The sequence below is a fragment of the Pseudocercospora fijiensis genome (assembly GCF_000340215.1).
Source record: "Pseudocercospora fijiensis CIRAD86 unplaced genomic scaffold MYCFIscaffold_4, whole genome shotgun sequence".
NCBI classification, from domain to species: Eukaryota; Fungi; Ascomycota; class Dothideomycetes; order Mycosphaerellales; family Mycosphaerellaceae; genus Pseudocercospora; species Pseudocercospora fijiensis.
The window spans coordinates 4,987,285-5,002,825 of NW_006921535.1; the positions used below are offsets into that span (position 1 = coordinate 4,987,285).

The 15,541-nt window shown below is 45.4% G+C and overlaps 4 protein-coding genes across 4 annotated transcripts; 1 reads left to right on the forward strand and 3 right to left on the reverse strand.

Moving 5' to 3' along the window:
• Positions 1–456: 456 nt before the first annotated feature.
• Positions 457–3,567, reverse strand: MYCFIDRAFT_211364 (uncharacterized protein). Its single transcript, XM_007928528.1, has 3 exons — positions 2,360–3,567; positions 1,819–2,294; positions 457–1,765 (listed from the first exon to the last, which is right to left on the reverse strand). The coding sequence occupies exons 1-3, from the start codon at positions 3,224–3,226 to the stop codon at positions 1,570–1,572; spliced, it is 1,539 nt and encodes a 512-aa protein (XP_007926719.1). The 5' UTR covers positions 3,227–3,567; the 3' UTR covers positions 457–1,569.
• On the reverse strand, positions 763–1,086 carry MYCFIDRAFT_196775 (uncharacterized protein; the record flags this gene model as incomplete). Its single annotated transcript, XM_007928529.1, has 1 exon — positions 763–1,086. One exon carries the CDS (start codon positions 1,084–1,086, stop codon positions 763–765), a length of 324 nt encoding a protein of 107 aa, XP_007926720.1.
• Positions 3,568–4,219: 652 nt separating the features above from the next.
• Positions 4,220–5,290, forward strand: MYCFIDRAFT_118828 (uncharacterized protein; the record flags this gene model as incomplete). The annotated part of the gene is made up of 1 exon (XM_007928530.1): positions 4,220–5,290. A coding segment is annotated over one exon (1,071 nt), but the record flags the coding sequence as incomplete, so codon positions are not given.
• MYCFIDRAFT_203670 (uncharacterized protein) lies at positions 5,270–7,141 on the reverse strand (the record flags this gene model as incomplete). The annotated part of the gene is made up of 3 exons (XM_007928531.1): positions 5,270–5,545; positions 5,599–6,948; positions 7,084–7,141. The coding sequence occupies 3 exons, from the start codon at positions 7,139–7,141 to the stop codon at positions 5,337–5,339; spliced, it is 1,617 nt and encodes a 538-aa protein (XP_007926722.1). The 3' UTR covers positions 5,270–5,336.
• Positions 7,142–15,541: the final 8,400 nt, after the last annotated feature.

The following is a 15,541-nucleotide window of genomic DNA, read 5'->3' on the forward strand; positions in this document are numbered from 1 at the left end:
CGCTAGGATAGGCCTCGCCATGGCTATGCTGCCCCGCCATCCAGAGCTTCCCATCGTCATGGTGGGACCGGCGGGAGTTTTGGTTGACACAATGCTGACAAAATCTTATGGCATCGGGCCAAGCGCTGGAGGAGAGAATTGCCCGGCAGTTTTGTATGAAGCTGATGAGCGATGTTTGCTCATGCAATGCTTTGGTGGACATCAGTCAGGTGTTGGCAGACGTACATTCACTCACGGAGAGTGTCACGTTCCAGGAGACGTCAAGTGTGGAGCCATTCGGGCCCTCCGAGGTCTTCGGACAGCTGTGCACGAGCACCACCTTCAAGCTCCTGCTAATAATCACGATGACACTTTCACAACCTGGAAATCATGCCACCCGTTCCACCTGTCCCACTGGTGATGTTCTTGCATTTCTCTCTTTCTCCGCTCTCCTCTCCCTTTACTCCAACACACATGTAGCTTCGACACGCAAAGCAAGCATGGCCAACCGGCCATTCTCGGCACCCTGCATTGCAAGAACACACTCCGAATTGTTCCTTCACCGTCGGAATGCGTCCTGGACGCTGTTGACATTGATGCCACTCGGCTGGATGGGACTTACAGCCCACTATCTGCTGTGTTTGCTGATCAGCTGCTGCAGTATCCGAATCGTTCGGTAACGATCAGTGCTCCTCCTCGCTCTCTAGCATGGTCTCGCACATCTGTTTGAGCAGGGCTTCCATCGTCTCGCGCTCTCTCGAATCAAGAGTCGAAACTAGATATCTATGCGCGAAGCCAGCAACCTGCGCAGTACCGGCAATATCGCATAATCCACTTTTTGAGCAACGCGTGCAGTGCCCTGTCGCCCTTTCGCTTCTCGATAGCGTGCATGACGCGCAATAGACCAGTTTCATCCTCTTTGCGGCATACTTCTGAGGCCTCCTTCACCGCTGCGTGGAAGACTTCGTCGATAAGACGTGCAATTTCGTCGTTGAGATTGGAGATTGCGTCAAGATCGAGGTCGTAAAAACTGGCCCTGATGCGGGAGCAGACTTGCCACACATTCAGTTCGGCCTCGGTTGGGCCTTTTTGTGCAGGCGTCTGCATCGTTGGACTCGATTCGACCCTCGTTGCAGGAGACTAATTGCGAGCTCACAGGACCCATCGGAGACCGAGCTGATATATTCTCAAGCTAGCAAACTAGTCGACTTTCACGAACTTACCAGATTGACAGAACGCACGCGTACGCACTACCTCTCTCCGCCAACTACGAGCAAGTTCCAGTATTCAGGAACGTCTGACCGAGGGTCCTCTGGACGTAGAAGATGGGTTTCAGAGATCACACGACGAAGACATTCAACCACATTCCCTTGACGATCCCTCAAATCCTCAACATTGTCGTTCGAAGTCTAGAATGGATGCAAGAGCAGAGACATGTACTACGGTCGAGACCCGTGAAGAGCACCATAGGTGTATACAGAGCTTGAGATTCGCAGTCAAGGAGCATCTTGTCGGCGCAACGCAGAGGACGCCGCTGCTTGACCGACGAAGGATTTGGCAAGATATGCATGCTGAGTAAGTCTCTCCGCGCTATGATGGATTATACTTGAGGTACACCTTGCTCTGTGGCAGATGAGTGCCGACATCATCGTTGTTGAAAGCAGGCGCCTCCGAAGCCTTGTTTCCTGCAGCATCAAGATGCTCAAACTCCTCAAAATAAGCAAACCAAAAGGCGATGATCATGTTGATCTCCAATCTGGCGAAGCGGATGCCCAGGCATGGATGTCTGGGAAGGGCACTGTCAGTTTGGGCGAGCGAGCGGATAAGTTATGCACATACCTGCCGTGGCCCCAGCCCATCCATGAATAGATTTGCCGTTTGTCCTCCGCACGATCGGGCAGATAACGGGACGGATCCCATTTAATCGGCTCATCATAAACGTCCGCATTGAGGTGAGCGTCAAAGACATGCATCGCAACATATGTATTCGGTGGAATAACCTCTTCTGTGCCAGGAATCAGAATGTTTTGGTCAGAGATATTCTTCCGGAAAGCTGTTCCTGGCATGCCAAGACGCATCGTCTCTCTCAGGCACAAATATATCATTGGGAATTCCTTGTCCCAAGCGTCAAACGGCACCTTGGAAAGACGCTCCGCAAGAGGAAGTTCGGTGTCGTGGCAGTACTCGTTGGCTACGGCCACAACTTCTTCACGCACTCGTCGCTGCCATTCGATGTTATGAGCCAATTGCGTCAGAATCCACGCTCCTTGAATACCTGTGTTGTTCTGGCCTGCGAAGAGACTGCTGATCACAAACTGGACAGGTGAGATCAGCTTCGAGCCATATGCTTGGACGGACAGGACAGATGCAGATGACCTACCTCGATTACAGCGACTGGGGTATCTTTGAGATTGACCAACATCTGGAGTGTATCGTTGAACTTGTCGCCGACTTTTCTCTGGTCCGTCAACTTCTTAAAAATCATGAAAAGCCGGACTCCGCCATAAGTCCGCATGACCTTGCCCCAAGATGGTATCCATGGAAACATGATAGTCAGAGGACTTGTCGCGCCAGCAATCTGCTCAAAGTAGTGCAGTGTCTGCTCTCGCAGGACAGGATCATCGGCCAGCTCATCGCATGCAGAGAGTCGTACAGTCAGCTGGAACACAATGCGATATATGCTTTGGAACGGGTCGGTGAATGCTTTTGGGTCCTTCTTCAACTCATCGAGCGCATTCCGGACATCTTTGATCATCCAGGGAATGCAACCAGAAAGCTTCTCGCTTTTCATCATGGTGATCATTCGGTATCGAAGCTTTGCATCCTTGTCTGTGAGATTGAGGTCCTCGGACTTGGGATTTACCACGATATTCCTCTTTACAGTAGGAACGCCGGCGAGCAGCACTGAATATGCTTCTGCTGCACTCAAAGCTTTGGAGTCGAAGAATAGTCTTCGCGACGACTCCTCGACGGCGGAGAGCCCGATCACAGGATTTTGACCTGCGTAGAAGGAGAAATGGCCAGACTTGCTCGCTTTGTGTGCTCGCTGATAGAAACTCCATCGTTCGCTGAAGAATGCTGGGCTGCCAATTATGGGCCATGACTCTTTGGTGAGGGGCGGTGCATTGCTTGGAAAGGATGGCTTTTGGAAGAGATATGAGAAGATGAAGCCAATGGCTAAAAGGCTGAAGAACGGAATGGCGAGGCTTGTCGTAACAAGACGATCCAACGCTTCGAAGATTGCCATGAGGACGACCTGAGAGTGTTGTGATGATATTGATCCTGGCCTACGAGAAAGTAGCTCTGGGACTGCAGTTCTGCGTCCAGCTGCCGGCGAAATGATGTTACGAGCCCGAAGTATCGTGTCACGTCGTGGCCAAACCCTCGTAGGAATCTTTCTGCAGATGTTGAGAGGCAGGCTTACAACTCTCAGAATGCTGGTGGGTCAGTAGAACGGCGCTAAATTGTGCTGCCCATGTTAGGCTTGAACCGATTTACTAAGGTTCAGCTAATGCAATACAGCCATTGGTACCTACTACCTTGAGCGCTGGTGAAGATCAATAATGCATGCCGAATAACAAAATATCCAAGCAGAGCAGACTACCAAGGCATCGGCCTCTCGTGGGAAGAAATCGAGAAGAGTACTTGGACACTTCAACAATGCGAGCAATGTGAAAGCTGTTCATCTAAACAACTACACAGTATGCATTCATTTCTTGTAATAACTCTCTCGCTGGTTGCCTTTGCGGTCTCAGTGATCGCTCTGCTACAATGGCTTATCTCGCCTCGAAGAGACCCGCGAGAGCCCCCATATCTGCCAACAAGCACACCAATCTTCGGGCACCTTTTCGGTGTGCTGGGCCAAGGCGCCGACTATTATTGCTTGATGGACGAAAAGTACCCCGGCATAGGCTTATACGGACTGCCGATGTTGAATGGAAGAATGTACATCGTCAGCTCAGCAGAATGGGCTACTGCGCTGGAGAAACGAAGCAATCGATCTGTAAGTCTTGAACTCATGATCGTAGATGTCGTTGGGAAAGTGTTCTGCTTCGATGAAAAGACCGTAGCGATTCTCAAGGATAATCTGTTCGGCGAAGATGGTAGCAGGCCGAATTTGGTCATGGAGAATCACAAGTTGATTCATGCCAGCCTCGCGCCAGGAGATGAGCTCGAGGAATTGAAAGTACGGACTTTGGGCAATGTGTCAAAACACGTCAATACGCTGGCGCAGGCGGTCGATACAGGCGACAGGAATGTCTTGGGTCTTTGGAGCTGGATCAGAGAGCATCTATCACAGTCAGCACTTCAGGCATTTTACGGTTTAGACAGCCCTGTCACTGCGGACTCAGCGCTTATGAAGGACTTTTGGATTTGGGAAGAGAACATTCAAGTGCTTATGATGAGCCCTGCACCCTCAATCCTCGCTCGAGATGCGTTTTTGGCAAGAGAGAGATGGTTACGAGCTTGGGAAAAATATGTGCAGCAGGGACGCTACAAAGGCGCTTCTAAGTTCATACAAGATCGAGTGGCTCTTCACATGAAGGAGTTTGATCTCACAGAGGAAGCCTACGGTCGAGTGGAGTCCGGAACACCGCATGCACTGTTGGTGAATATGGTTCCGTCCTCTTTCTGGTTCATCAGCTACATCTTCCAAGACCCGACACTGCTGGCCGAAATCCGGCAAGAGATCGATCGATGCATCGCGAAGAACGGCAGCCGGTATGAACTCAACGTTTCCAAGCTTCGAACATCATGTCCGCTGTTCGGGAGCACTTTCAAAGAGACACTACGTATCGTGGCACCACTCCACACGAACCGAGTCATCGCAGAGGACACTCTCGTCACTCATCCTGGCACCGGGCAGACGTGCTTACTGAAGAAAGGCGCTACGATTCAATACGCCTCGACCTTGATCCACAAGAATGAAAGTGTTTGGGGAGAAGATGCGAATTCATTCCAAGCACGTCGATTCTTGCCCATGTTTGAGAAGAGTATGGAAGGCAGAGGCATGGACCCAGCGACTTCGTATCGAGATGGAGGTGGGAGAGTGCATACCGGTTCATTCCGATCGTTTGGTGGTGGATTCAATGTCTGTCCCGGACGGCATTTCGCAGAAGCGGAGGTACAAGGCATCGCTGCGTTATTTTGCGCAGCGTTTGATATGCATGGCAAAGATGGTCAAGCGTTCGCTACGCCACCTGTGGAAAAGGCGAACGGGTTTCTCTTCACTGCCGCAGTCAAGCCAGCTCATGATGTACAAGTCAGGCTGGCCAGAAGGAAAGGATATGTAGGTGTCCAGTGGCAATTAACTCTATAGTATGCAGTATCTTGTGTGTAATGGCCTCGTGCATCTTCTACGGCTTTTCTTTTGACTCCCTCCTCGAGATCCAGACTCTGCAATCGTCGTCAGTACCATGTGTAGCAGTCGTCTTTCTGGAGGCAGGCATCTTCCATTCTCCACCTCCTGCTGCTTCCATGTCCCACATTGAGATGATCGCAGCTGTGAAGATCATCACCTCCTTCACAGCAAAATGTCGTCCTTTGCACATACTTGAGCCGCCGCCTGCTTCGAATTAGCATACGAACTTCACTTTTCAGCTGATAAATTTCACTTACCATACGGTCTGATTGTGCCCAAATCTGCAACATCATAGCCCTTCTCAGGATCGTACTTGATGTGGCGATTCGGCTTGAATTCTAGAGGGTCCTCGAAATAATTCGGATCTGTGTTATGAAGCTCGTGTGCTGCATGGCAGTAGTCTCCCTTGCGGAGAAGCCAGCCTTGACTGTCCTTCCTGGCTTGCAAGCTGAAGTCTTCTTTGACCATCTTGAAAGACCAGCTCGCAGTGTGCACTCGCAGACATTCGATATAACAGCTTTTAAGCAGGGCGCATCGCTCGATCAATCCGTTGTAGTCGAGGCTCTCAAACCCAGACGAGGCTGACGATCCCTGTCCATCGACGGATCCTCGCAAGCCTGACCCTGCACGCAGCCGAATGTAAGGCTGTATCTCCGCTCGCAATTGTGCCAGCAGATCTTTGTCCATGTAAATGCGGTTCAGCATCCAGAAGGTCAGGCCATTGGAATTCGCGTTCGCTGCCCAATTCAGAGAGTGTTCGTAGGCCGCTCTCGCTCGTAGAGACCATCCATACTTCTCATAAACATTCTGACGCTCTTGTACGTAGTGCCCGACATCTTGCAGACAGGGCCAGTCTGGACCCGGATCTGCTCCCTTCCTGCGCTTTTCCATTGCCCTCTCGAATAAAAGAAGGCGTTCGACGATTCGATCACGAGCCGCTCGACCCTCTTTCATCCCAGGGAAGGGCACCCACCAAGGCAGATTTGCGATCAGCTTGAAGAACTCCTTGTCTACAGTCCAGATGTCGTCAAAGAAGTCGGGGAAGTTGTTGAGGAAGTCTGAGCCCATGATCGACGGACACGACATGTTAGCAATGAAGTCGCGGACGAGTGTGAAGAGACTTGCCTCAAAAACATCGTGACCTTGCTTATCCGTCGTTTTCCTGACACGAGACCGTCGCTCCCATGGCTTCTGCTCTACCAAATCCTCGGATCCAGTAACGAAGTCGGCGAGATTTTCTTGCGCCCTGCGCGTTGTCCGCTCTACCATGACTCCCAAAAACTCTTCATTCACAAGGTATTTCCCCAAAGCATGCAGTTCGCCCGCAGCTTCCTGAAACTTCCTGCCTTCATCCTTGGGAAAGCCGAAAACGACGATGCCGATGTGCTCTGCAACGTCGTTGACATTTGCTTTCTCATCTTGCGCAAAGAACGTGTGTGTCAAGCCGGGCGTGTGCAAGATGTGGTGTCGAGTGCCCAGGAGGTTGAGAGAAAAGATTCCGCCAGAATACTTGCTTCGTAGGCGATTTAGATAGCTGTTTGCGTTCCAGACCAGATTCAAAGGGTGTCCGAGATATGGTAGCCATGAGGGCTCAACGGGTACTGGGACTACGCCCTTTTCCAATAGTGGACTGTTGTTACTCTTTCGTAGCCCGACATGTCGTACGATGAGAAGAAATGCAAAGCCAGCGACCAGAAGGAGCAAGGTAGGTGAAAACGACGCTCGTTTGTCCAAAGTAGCACCTTCGAAGGTTTTGTGGTGATTGCTCAGGTTACTCTGACCCGGTCCAAGCATGTCCATGTTGCTTGCTATAGCTGCAAGGAGATGAAAAAGCTGGACTCGATGATTCACCTACAAGACTTGTTGTCTCTGAAGCATTTTCAACTCATGTCCAGGTACCGATAAGCACACGCTTCTCCACCAACAAGCTGCCATACTTCCTTCGTCGCTGCTCGACAACATCATCGGCCCAATGAGCGATTCTATTCGTGTGCCAAAACGACTGCCGTACGAAGCTCGACTGAAAGGATTGCCGCGAGTGAATCGTCGGTGAGCTTAATCATGAGACATGTCGGCGCTATGCTAAAACATTTGCAACTCAACCCGACAATTGAGGCATCACAGGCTTATCGATCCGCCCGGAAAGTTTCAACTGGCTGATGCATGTGAACGGAGATCATCCTAGTGATTTGTCGAAGCTCTTCGCTGGGGCCCAAATATAACACCGTACTAGCGGCCGTGCGCTGGAGTGGGTCGTGCCTATGCTCTCGGAGTCGGTGAGATCTTAGTATCCGCTCCGTAGTGTGCGTGACTATAGAAAACGTAATTTCCGTATCGTAGCGCGTCGCGGTTGCTAGGTTAACTAGTAGTAGTAGTAGTAGTACGATTTCCGCTAGTATACTAACTATTAATAGCGAGAGGTCGTATAGTCGCAATTTAATAGATTTCGTACTATTTTAATAGATTTTAACGATCCTACTATCTCTACTAGTAGATAGTAATTATATTACTAGAAATAAAGCTAAAGTTTATTAGTAAAATAGTAGTATAGTAAAATTTAAGATATAGTTAGCGATTATAGCTATTTTAATAGCGTTAATATATATTAGAGAGTAGCGGTATATAAGGTATACTATTATAGACCTATATCGCGCTCGAAGACGTATATTACTACCTATTTAATACCGGTAGTATTAGTAGAGATATATAGAAGCTATTAGTTACCTAAGCGACTTATACGACCTACGCGATAGCGGAATTTAAAAGAAAACGCGACAAGAACGTATAGATACTACCTAGAACTACTAACGGCGCTTCTTTACTAAAGTTTAGCTAAGCTAGCGCCGCTAGTACTCGCTTAGATATATATTCTTACCCTATTTATTTCTCTATCTATTTCTTCGACTACTTCGGCTTCTTACTTATAGTATCTACGCTCTTACCTTTCTACTTCTTTAGTAGCGGCGCTATATCGTTAGTCGCTTTTAGAAGATAATAGCTCGATATAACGTTACTTTAAGTTAGTAATAGCGCTTATAATAGCTTCGGCGCCTTTACTAGTATAAGAATAGCGTTCGGATATATATTCTTAAAGTAAGTAAGAAGGAGGTCGGTAAAGCCCTTCCTAATATTATTACTAGACTTATTAGTATCTTCGAGATTGTTAGGACTAAAGAGGTTATATATAATTAGTATATAACTAGGCTCGAGCAAAGTTAGGGTCTTAATGCCTTAGGTAGGGCTTAGCGCTTAGTAATAGGCTAACTCTCCTATCTTCCTCCCTCTTCTTCTAGATCCTTATCGAATACTACCTATACCTACTACTACCCTATCTACTTGCTAATATACCCTTCTTATATAGTATTCGATCTACCCTTTAAGGGTAGTAGCTAGATAGTCCTTATTTTAAGGTTTTAGTAGTATAGCTCCGAAAACCGTTAATCTAACTATATTGCGCCCGAAGAACGGGACCTATACGTACTATTCTATTAAACAACCGTACTAATTATTAAGCAAGGCCTTCTATACGGCCTATTATACCGAGTTAATTATACTAGACCGATATCTACTAATTCCGCTATATCCGTATTATAAGGGGCTATAATATATTATTAGTATTACCTCTTATAATAGCCGGCTTATTACTAAGCAACAACCGCGGCGCTACTAGCAGCGCTAGCAATAATAATACTAGTAACATAGAGCCTATTAAGGAGCCTATAGTTCTAGGCGATAATCTAGAATTGCCTATTAACGACATTCTTAATAACATTATTAACCGTCGATATAGCTAACTAGCCTTCGGCCCCTAGCTAGTAGCGAGACTTTAAGAAGCTACCTAAAACAGGCTCGCTGCCTTACGTTAGGAATAATAGCTAAAGGATAACCTCCTCGAGCTTCGCCGCCTTTAGGAAGCCCCGACAACTACTACTAAACTAATAGTAGGACCTTCTTTACTACCTATCTAAAAGAAGGATACTAAACTTAAGGACTATACTATATTCGATAGCTCTAGTCGCAAGCAATACAATAACTATATACGTAATTATAAGCTTAACTAACGAAATGTACTAAGGGCTCTTCTAGACGACTATTTACTAGTTGTCTATACTATATAGTATATTAATAGCGACCTAAAGCGTACCTAGGATAACTATTTTAACTCCCTCGATAATTAGACTACTATTTAGTAGCAAACCTATAAAACTATTATACTAGACACCCTTAGAAACCCTATACTAAGGCAATAACATACTTAGGACTAGTACCTTCGGGCTAAACAAAAGACTAATTAATCGGCTCGCTTATTTAAGGCCTATTTAAAGACCCTCGAGGATAACCTTCCGGCTAAGACTAATTCTATATAGATTTCCGAGATACGCCTAAAACTTAGATAGGAGCTTATTCTCGAATTAGACCGCCGCCGTATATTTAAATAAGCTAACCTAATACGCATTTAATTTATAGTCGAGGTAGAAACAGCTAAACGAGCTGTCTAGCTCTAGTAACGACTAGAATTAAGGATCCGACCTGCTAGTACTAACCGTAGCAACCGTAGCCGCGGAGGAAACTAAGGTTCCTACTAAGACAATAATACTAATAATAGGAATAGTAACAACGACCGTAGAAGAGGCCGTAGCCGACGGCTATATAAAGGAGGCTATAATAGGGGCCGTAGAAGGGGCTCGTATCCCTATAGTACTAATCGCTTAACTAATAATAGTAGTAATAGCAGCTATAGCAATCCCCTAACCGGATTGAAATGCTTTAATTATAATAGTACTAGCTATCTTCTAGGCTAATACGACAAACCTAGGGACTAGGCCCGAATCGACCGTACTACCGCCGATTACCGAAAGTACCTTTTAGTAGCTAACGCTATCCCTATAGGCTAACCTTCTAATTAGTCGAAAAAAGATTAGGCGCTGTACTAACTATTAGCCTCGTACGGCGTAAGACTATCGACATTATACTAGCTATTATACGTACCTATCTCGTATCGGACTCGTATAGCACTAATTATAAGACTAAGGTTATACTAGATCTAGGAAATTCAGTTAGTGCCCTTATTAGCTATCGCCTAGCTAAGCAATTAGACCTTCGACAATTGCCTAGAACTAACCTACTAACCCTTGCTTAGTTTAATAACGCTCGGCACTTAACTTATAGGGCCTACTATATCCCTATAGTTCTAAAGGACGACCTCGGTAATAAGCGCCTACTAGACTTTACTACCTACGTTATAGATATAGACTACCTATATAGGGGAGCTACTATTGTTATTAGTAACCCTATTCTTAAGCACTACGCTATAGCTATAGACTTAGGCAGTTAGTAATAGCGATTTAGAATCGCTAGAAAAGAGGACATTAAATATATTAATACTAGCGAGTGCTCTAACGACATTAGGGTCCTATTTATTAGCAACCTAACTCTAGCTAATCCGACTACCGACCTACTCGGTAGTAATAACGACGAACCTATACCCCCTAATAGCATAGACCCTAATTAGCTTACTCGTATACTATAGCCTGTTCGAGAGACCTATATTAATATATTTAAATACTACCTAGTATCGACATTGCCTATATTTAAAGAGACGGACTATAAGATCGATATTATATAGGGTAAGGAGGTTCCTTTTAGGCCCCTCTATAACCTTAGCAAACGAGAGCTTGCTATATTACGTAAGTACCTAGATAAGAACCTAGCTAATAGTCGAATCTAGTATAGTAATAGCCCTACTAGCGCACCTATCCTGTTCGTACTAAAGAAGGATAGTAGCCTACGCCTATATATTAACTATCGTAGACTTAATGCTGTTACTATTAAAGACCGCTATCTACTCCCGCTTATTAATAAGACCCTCGATCGCCTATCTAGCGCCTATTTCTATACTACGTTAGACATTAAGGATGTATACTATCGCATCCGCATCCGCAAGGGTAATAAATAGAAGACGGCCTTCTGCACTCGTTATAGCTATTTCGAGTATTTAGTTATACTATTTAGACTAGCAAATGCCCCCGCTATATTCTAGTCCTATATTAATCGGGCCCTATTAGGCCTATTAGACTACCTCTATATAGTCTACCTAGATGATATCCTAGTCTATATACACTTACCTAATATTGTAGAATATTAGGCCGCTGTGCGTAAGGTACTCGATCGCCTAAGGACCTATAGGCTATATTGTAAGCCTTCTAAATATACCTTTACTGCTAAGGAGGTGTCCTTCCTTAGCTTCCTCGTATTAACCGAGGGTATTAAGGCTAATCCTAATCGGATTAAGACTATTACTAAGTAGCTAATACCTACTAGCATTAAGGAACTCTAATTATTCCTAGGTTTTGCTAACTTCTATCGTCGCTTTATTAAGAGCTATTTATAGTATATAATGCCCCTAACTAAGCTTACTAAAACTAAGGCTAACCTAACTAGAGAGTTTAAATAGACTAATAGAGTATAAGCCGCTTTTAACGGTCTAAAGCAACGCTTTACTAAAGTCCCCTTATTGTACTATTTTATACTAAGCAAGCAGATCCGTATTAAGACTAACGCTTTACAGTTCGCTATATTAGCTATTATATTACAGCAATTAGATAATCACAATTACTAGCACCTAATTGCCTTCTTTTTACAGAAGATAATCGATATAGAACGTCGATACGAGACCTACGAGTAAGAGCTCTTAGTAATCGTAGAAGCCTTTAAGCACTAGCGCTACTATCTCGATAGTACTTAGTATACAATTTAGGTCTATACGGACTATAACAACCTACGTAGTATTACTAAGGTTATAAGGGTTATAGGTCGATAGGCTAGATAGGCCGTCTACCTCGCTAGGTTCGATTTTAATATTGCTAGGCATACGGTTATAGTACGAAGGTATCGTAACGGTTGTATAGTACAAAAGTTAATAATTCTCTAAGGTACCGCGAGGCAAGCTATCTATATAATAGTCCTACTATTAGTAGCAATAGCGACCGTAGCGGTTAATAGTAACCGCTGCCTACTATCGTATATATAATAGTGTTATATCGTAACAGCCTCCCCCTCTATAAAAAAGGTCGGCACTGTCTATAGTATCCTAAAACAAAGGTCCTTAGTAGGCCGCACCGTAGGAAGGTTTAAGGCAAAAGAGCGTAGTAGCGTCGTACAAAGGCTAAGCCTAAACAGTATACTAGAACGGTAATACTAGGTACAGAATCGTATCTCTCTAGTAATAACTGCGTCGGTTTTATACTTGCTTATTACGACGGTTACGAAGGGCGTCGCGTAAGCTAGTCGGTATAGTCTAAACCGCCTTTAGCTATGGCTAAGGCGCGACGGTCTTTATAGTCTTATTATTAGATAGCGAGGTATTAACTGCGTCCGCTATAGCGGTAGCGCGGTCTAACTAATCGATAGGGATATTAGGGAAGTCGGTACCTAGCAATAGTAGCGTATTAGTATCGCGTATAGCACCGTATAGCTTAAAGTAGTCGGCTATCTATACGTTAAGCTTCGCGATCTTATCTTTAGTAGTATTGCCTTATATGCCGCCGAGTAGCTTAAAAGCGTCCTCGTTAATTAGATATAGTATAGGGATTGCCTATTACGGCGCGACGCGCAAGAAATCGTAGTAGAGATAGGTTAGCGATAGCGTAAGGGACTCCTTTAAGACTATAGCGGAAAGACGATACTACTAGGCTATCTAGCGCTTAGTTGCTTCGCGGATCTGTGCCTTAGCTAGTATCTGCTAAAGCTAGTATACCTCGGTTGCTACTAACTCGGACTAGCGTATATAGTAGAGCGCTTATAAGTTAAGCGTACGTATACTAATTGCCGTCGTATTATATTAGTACTATTTATACGCGCCTATAGTGTTTTCCTATAGGGCGGGTAGAGGTAGCAAGCGTATCGGAAGCGATAGGAGCTTGTGCTATAGCTACGTAACCGTATTATTAGGCGGTAGTAGCTAAGCCGTAACTAGAGCCTTCGTAGGCGTAGAGAATAGGTTAGACGGTAGTAGTATCTTCGACGGTAGGCGAGGCGCTAAGAACGGGCTAGCGGTTAGCTTCTAGCGAGTATTTAACTTAGTCGATAGTAATACGCGCAAGGAATTTAGCTAGATCGCCTTAGTTAGCGGGGCAACGGCCGGAGGTTACGGCTTAGCCCGAGTCGCGAGCTCCGGAGGGATAATTTTACTAAAAAGATACGCGTTAGTAAGGTCGGTCTCGTCTAGCGAGTAGTCGGGTAACGGTACTAGGAATATACCTATAGGATCCTAAGTATAGTCGATATTATACTACTAGTAATTCTTATTCGTTACTATCTTATCGTACTTAAAAATAGTATTACCCTATATAATACGCTCCTAGATACCTAAAGGATCGAAGACCGGATTAGTAGAGGCCTTCTTCGGTAAATCGTAGAACTATAGCGTTAGCGCGGGCTCTAATCTATTAGGGATAGCGCCGTCCTTAAGTGTCTAAATATAGGCGATAAAGGTAGATAAGGCGTATACCGGATCGATCTAAGTTAGCTAGTAGACTAGGCTAAAGTCTACTAGGTATTAACGGTTAAGGAGTAGTAGAGGCATGCCTTTGCCCTTGTTAGCGGTATAGGTACCGTTCTAGTAGCGACCGCTACCTATAAGCTAAGTATACTATTCCGTACGCGACGCATTAGTAGCCTTCGTGTCTATAAGCGCCTTATTAGTGCAGAGGGCGGATATATAGCCCTCGCCGCGAAGCGTATAGGCGTTACGGACTATAATATACCGCTAGGTATAAGCGACGACGTCCTAGGTAATAGCTAGGCGACCTAGGTTGCGATAGTATAGGTAGGGCAGACTACTAGAGTTTAGGGAGGACTCGTACTACTTATAAAGCTATATAGCCGACTAGGCACTAAGCTCTATACCGATTAGTAGCAGCTAAACGGTATAGTCCTTAAGCTAGGAGTCTAGTAGAGGTAGGCGCACTATTAAGAGTCGTCCGGTAGCTACTATCTATAAGAATTAGACTTCGCCGTAGGTAGTTAGGTCGATCTTATAATGCTTTATCGCTCCGACGTATTTACTAATAGGTCGTTTGCCTGTCTTTTAGTATTCCTTACCGTAATCGCGGTAGGAGACGTCCTTACCGTTCTCGCTACGCTTATATAGGACCGGGTAACCGCCTACTATAATGCTATCGCGATATTCTTCTAAGACGTAGCGGTCGAACTACTCTTGTACGAGGTTAACCGTCTATAGGAAGTATAGGACAGCGCGTACTATAAGACCGACTACTCTATTACGAATTAGAGACAGTACTAGCTAGAATCGTAGGTCGCCGGTATAAGTGCTTAAGCTAAGGAAATTCTTACGTAAGCGAATAATGTTTACTAGGAGTAGATATTGCAACTTCGTATAGTAGAAAGTAATAGTTAGTAGAAAGTTCGCATTAAGGTTAGCTAATTTAGGGAGCTCCTTTAATTCGCCCGCCGTCGTAAGTGCCGCGTACTCGCTAAAGCGTATCGCCTAGATCTCCTACTACGTATCGTAACCGTCCGAGTAGAGGTCGGTCCTAAAGATAGAGTATTTACGGGCGTAATCGTCGTTTACGATTTAGAAGGAGTATAGTTACGTAAAGAGTAGGTTTTTAAAATCGGTAACTAGCTTACCTATATACTAATACAATTCGCGTAGAATCTAGAAGCGCCGATCGCCCGCGGTAAGATATAGATAGTATAGGTAATACTAAAGCCTTACTAGATAGTATTCGACGATTCGCTTATATAGGCGTAGGCGAAAGAGATTAGGCAGTCGACCGTCTACGTCCTCGGCGTACGCGTTACGTACGAGTTTCGCGGCCTAGATAAAGCGTATATCTTAGGTCTTATTGCGCTCTATAGGATTAGCGGCGATTAGTATATCGACTTTCTTATTATAGTCCTCGTATTCTACGTACTACCGGATTGCCGCTTATTCGGGTATCTCGTTAGTACGAAGAAGACGCTTATTAATTAAAGTCTATTGCGCGCGCTACCCTCGGAGCCGCCGTCGCTCGAACCTAAGTTCTTTAGAGGAAGGGTCTAGGTATTCTTTATATACCGACTCGATCGGAGTAGTAAGTAGCTTAGAGGGAGCTAGCGCGGGCGCTTATAGTAAGCTGTTACTCGGCGCCTACGTCGGGGAGGCTAGTACCTATAATAGCGGTAAATTAGGAAGGG